The sequence below is a fragment of the Myotis davidii genome, unplaced genomic scaffold (assembly GCF_000327345.1).
Source record: "Myotis davidii unplaced genomic scaffold, ASM32734v1 scaffold43, whole genome shotgun sequence".
NCBI classification, from domain to species: Eukaryota; Metazoa; Chordata; class Mammalia; order Chiroptera; family Vespertilionidae; genus Myotis; species Myotis davidii.
The window spans coordinates 744,213-748,906 of record NW_006294590.1 but is presented as its reverse complement, the minus strand read 5'-3'; the positions used below and the strand labels follow the sequence as shown (position 1 = coordinate 748,906).

Here is a 4,694-nt window from a genome sequence, read left to right as displayed (position 1 = left end):
GAGGGGCGAGGGGAGAGGGGGGTCTGAGGAGGAAGCTCTCCCTGCCCCACCCGCCGCCGGGCTGCCCGGGGCTCACTTCCAAAGCGCCATTTTCCGGCGCTCCGCCGGGGCGTGGCTGGCGCTGTACATGGCAGACACGTTCCAGCCGGAGCCGAAGAGGTTGACGGACTTGGAGAAGCAGTCGTTGTAGATGAGGCCCGTGTACACCGAGAACAGCCCCATCAGCAGGAGGATGTACCGGCCGTTGAAGAACATGCCCAGGATCTGCGCGGAGAGCAGCGCGGGGAGCACGGGGCGCATGCGGCAGGAGCAGGGAGATGGGTCACGTGACCGAGGCTGGGCCGGGCCCTTCTCAACCACTGCCCTCAGGGCTCTCAGATCTCAGAGACAGGCACTGCAGCCCAGACAGTGTGGCTCAGTGGTTGAGCATTGACCTATGAACCAGGAGGTCACCGTTCCATTCCCAATCAGGGCACAGGCCCGGGTTGTGGGCTTGATCCCGTGTGGGGTGTGCAGGAGGCAGCTGATCGGTGAGTCTCTCTCATCATTGATGTTTCTCTCTCTCTCTCCCGCTTTCTAAAAATCAATAAAGGAAAAAAATTAAAAAACAAAACAAAACCACAACCAAGACGCTGTCACAGAGGTCCCTGTCACAGAGGCAACCCCACATCAGGTCTCAGCCAGGCCGTACAGTTACTGCCAAGCCCCGACCAGCACTCAGGAAACGGCATGTTGGTCCCAGGAAGAGAACCACGACTCCGGCTGCCCAATCAGAAGGCCGCGCGGCGGGGGCAGCGGCTACTTACCTCCTGTGACTGACTCAGCCTCGGGTGGTTTTCATTTAACACCAACAGGAGGGCAAACAAGAACATCACGAAGCCGTGTCCGAAGTCCCCGAACATCACGGCGAACAGGAAGGGGAAAGTGATGATGCTGAAGAGAGCTGCAGGGCAGGAGAGCTGGCTCAGGGCCGGGCAGCCCGAGGGAGGGCGGGCGGGAAGCCACGCAGGACAGCGCAGTGGGGCCTGCTTCCCGCACGCGGCCCACGTCAGACGCGCACACGCAGGGTCCCACCTGGGTTCACCTCCCGGTAGCTGCCCACGCCGTAGGCGTCCACGATGTTCTGAAAGCCCTCGGTGAACTTGTTGGTGCGGATCAGGGTGGGGGGCGTTTCTGTCGTCGGGATCGTGTTCATAAACGAGGTGATGGTAGCACCGCTCTCTCTCTTTTGCATGAAAAAGAATAAAAATAAAAAAGACTGTCCAAGAGCCTTTTCAACACACTGCTTCCTGCCAGCGAGGCTCTGTGGGCTCCGGGGGAAAGTACTGATCGCACCGCCAGGTTCAAGGACAGGCTCAAGGATAGCAGAAGCAGGAACGGGGCGGGGTCCAGCGGAGCCGGGCCGAGTGGGTGGGGACATGGAGGGAGGAGCTGGAGGGACTCCTCCAGGCAGAGATATACTAGGGAGTCCCAGGATCACCAGGAAAACTGGAATTTAGTCTTTTATCTTTTAAAAATGTTCAAGAGGCAGATCAACCAAAGGCCCTTCTGCATATCTGCATCACCCATGGACACAGGCAATACGGTGGTGGAGGCCTGGGGCGGGGCGGGGCGGGGCCGGACTAGAGGGGTCAATGGGGGAAAGGGACATATGTGACACTTCCAAAAATAAAGATTTTAAAAAGATAAAAATTAAAACTAGTATAACATTCAGGAGGCATTCAGAGGCAGCTCCGCCAGCTAATAAACTGAAATCCCGCGTCACTGGCCAGCGGCCACGGGTAGCCCTGCGTGCAGCGTCACCTCCTGAGACACATCCACTGACGGATGGGGAGGGGCCTTCCCAATCCAGAGCTCGGGTTGGGACCAGAAGGGCAGGTTTCCAGCCAAACTCTATTTCCCGAGACACAGGGCCGGGTCCTGGGAGAGCTGCTGCCATGGCACAGCGTGAACCTCCGAGTCCCCTCAAGGGCAGGCAGTGCAACTGACAGCAAAACTGAGACCCACCAACACGCTCATAACAAAGCCACAGCCCCGAGACCACAGAACACCACCGTGTGGGACACGCCCCTGAACTCCCAGCCAGCTCCCGGCCGTGTGGAGGCGGAGGAGCAGTGGTGGCGGCGAGCCGAGCTCCCGTGGGCTCCGGTCGTCGGGCACCTTACCGAGCCGTCCTCCAGCGCACGGCGCAGGCCCGGCAGGTCGGCCTCGGGGCACCAGACCTCGGCGATGAGGCACTTGTTGGTCACGTCGAGGCTACACATGTTGAGCATGTGGTAGATGGCTTTCATCTTCTTCACCTGGACGGCGCGGCTGTACACCGACTCGGCCGCCTTGCACAGCACCTGCCTGAGGTAGTCCTCGGTTTTGTGCAGCACCTGGGGGAGGAGCGCGGCTGTGGGCGGGCGGGCAGCGCTCAGCTCGGCCCAAGTCCCACGGAGGGAGGCTGAATGCCCGGCACCTGCTGCCTGGAGACAGGTGAGCGAGCCTTCACTCCGCTCCTCCTCTTCCCCCTTCTCCTCCTCTTCCTCCTCTGGGACCCCGGGACCCCATGAGGCAGGTGGAGACCTGAGCTCAGCCCTTCCGATGCCCGTGGAGCTGCCTCTCCAGGAGAGGAGCCAGGGCCAAAGGAGAGAGTCTGAGGTCACAGCCACTGGGGCAGCACCAGGCCTGCCCGGTGCAGGGACCTCCGGGTTCTCACACATCCCCCATCCCGCCCCGCCAGGAAGCCCCTGGCGCTTTAGTGGGTCACAGCCCGAGGGCCCTCCCTGCCCTGAGCAGAAACGGGACCCGAGAGCCACACTCGGAGCAGTGATGAAGACTGCGCCGACACGGCAAGGCGACCTCCCATGTAAGGCCGACACTAGCGAGGTCCCAGAGGCTATAAGACAACACGCCGCGACGGGAGAGGCGGCCTTCCAGCCCCTGGACACCGCCACGTGCCCCGTCCAACCGGACAGGAGAGCGGCCGGGTCTGTGCGTGTCCCAGCCTTGGTGGGTGGCAGGGCCAGGCCACGCACCGTGTACAGGTCCTGGATGCGGGTGCTCAGCCCCTCCTGGATCTCACGGCGCTCCTCGGCGGTGCTGGGGTACGGGTAGATGTGGCAGTGGTAACTGCAAGACAGAGTTCCCCGCCGTCAGGACCCGGAGGGGCTGGAGGAACTCTGGAGCGAACCTCAGAAGGAGAAGCTGCCCAGGGCTCCACCGAACACAGGCAAGTCCATGTGCGGCTCAAAACACTCCAACTTGATTCCTTTTCCAATTGATCTTTTTAGAAAATGTTTTTAAATGATTTTAAATGTTTTTTCAAATGATCTTAGAAAGAGAGGAAGGGAGAAGGAGAGATAGAACCATCAATGATGAGAGAGAAGAATGGACCGGCTGCCTCCTGCACGCCCCACAATGGGGATGAGCCCACAGCCCGGGCCTGTGCCCGGACCGGGCATCGAACGTGACCTCCTGGTTCCTAGGTCCACGCTCAACCCCTGAGCCACGCCGGCCGGGCCAATTGATCTTTTAAGCCTTGATTTCTAAAACACACACAAATCTGGGAATGGCACTAACATGGTTTCTACTTTGAAGTTATTTTAAGAATTGCCCTGGCAAGAGTTACCTAACCATTAAATGTTTAAAAATGTAGCATTTCAGCAAAGACGTCGCATGACAACCCCCAGCAGCCTCGGCGCCCGCTGCCATGCCTGCGTGTGGGGGAGCAGGACGGGAGGCCGTTCTCACCAGTCACAGATCTTCTTCACCTTGTGGCCGATCTGCTCGCCCCAGAAGGAGATGAGGAACACGTGCCACTTGATGACTTCTCCCTGCGGGGAAGGCACCCTTACTTCCGGGGCTGCAGCGTGCACCGCTCTGGCGGCTCAGCCGCTGTCCGTCCTGTCACTCATTCCCCCAACCCGCGCGCCGACCTCCTTCCTGCGAGGCCGCAACGGCAAGTTCACCGCGAAAAGCATTCCCAACCCCAAACCACGGCCAGGCATATTTTTGGTCATTTTCGGGCAAGCAGAGCGACCAAAACCTGAGCCCCGCGTGCACGTCCCCTCTGCCTCGCTCCACCTCAAACTGCAAGCGAGCGTCCTTGGCTTGGCCTATTCCGGGCACGGTCTGTGCTCTCGGGTGGTGGCTTCGCTGCTGAAATGGCCCGAGCGCAGTGCTGACGCGGGGACACACCTCTCAGAAAACCTCACGGGCTCCGAGGCCTGGAGGGGGCAGTGTCCACCTGGGTCAGCTGTGCTGTGGCCGTGGGAGGAGGCCCTGAAATCTCCGAGGAGGAGGGGCGGGGAGTAGTCCCCCGGGGTCCTCCTGCGCTGTGCCCAGCCGCTGCGGGCCTGGGCTGGCCGAAGTCGACCGTGCCGCCCACTCACCGTTTCCGGATCCTCGAGGGACTCATCCAGCTCTGCGTAGGTCACGATGGTGTACCCCTTGCAGACCCTCCACAGCATCCTCTCAAACGCTTCCACCTTCCCCTGATGGATGAGGCCGGACACGAATCTAGGAGGAATGCAGACCGCCGGGCAGCGGAGGGCAGCGGCTCTCACCCAGCACAGCACCCGGGCGACGAGCACGCCATTCTGGCCCCGGGGAAGGGGGCCTCTGACTGCCGGACCCTAACATGCGGTGAGAAGGCCCTGAGCATCCTTTCCAGGCGGAGCCGAGCCCAGACTCAGGACATCCCGGAACAG

General features: G+C 61.0%; 1 protein-coding gene across 1 annotated transcript in view; it reads right to left on the bottom strand.

The window, feature by feature from the left end:
* Positions 1–4,694, bottom strand: part of ATP6V0A2 (ATPase, H+ transporting, lysosomal V0 subunit a2) — a 22,644-nt gene that overhangs the window by 8,080 nt on the left and 9,870 nt on the right. The window contains exons 8-14 of the mRNA XM_015567217.1: positions 4,377–4,503; positions 3,736–3,818; positions 3,021–3,114; positions 2,166–2,378; positions 1,075–1,225; positions 807–943; positions 76–264 (exon numbers count right to left, since the gene is read on the bottom strand). Of these exons, the coding sequence (XP_015422703.1) occupies positions 76–264; positions 807–943; positions 1,075–1,225; positions 2,166–2,378; positions 3,021–3,114; positions 3,736–3,818; positions 4,377–4,503 (994 nt within the window). The remainder of the gene's footprint in view (positions 1–75; positions 265–806; positions 944–1,074; positions 1,226–2,165; positions 2,379–3,020; positions 3,115–3,735; positions 3,819–4,376; positions 4,504–4,694) is intronic.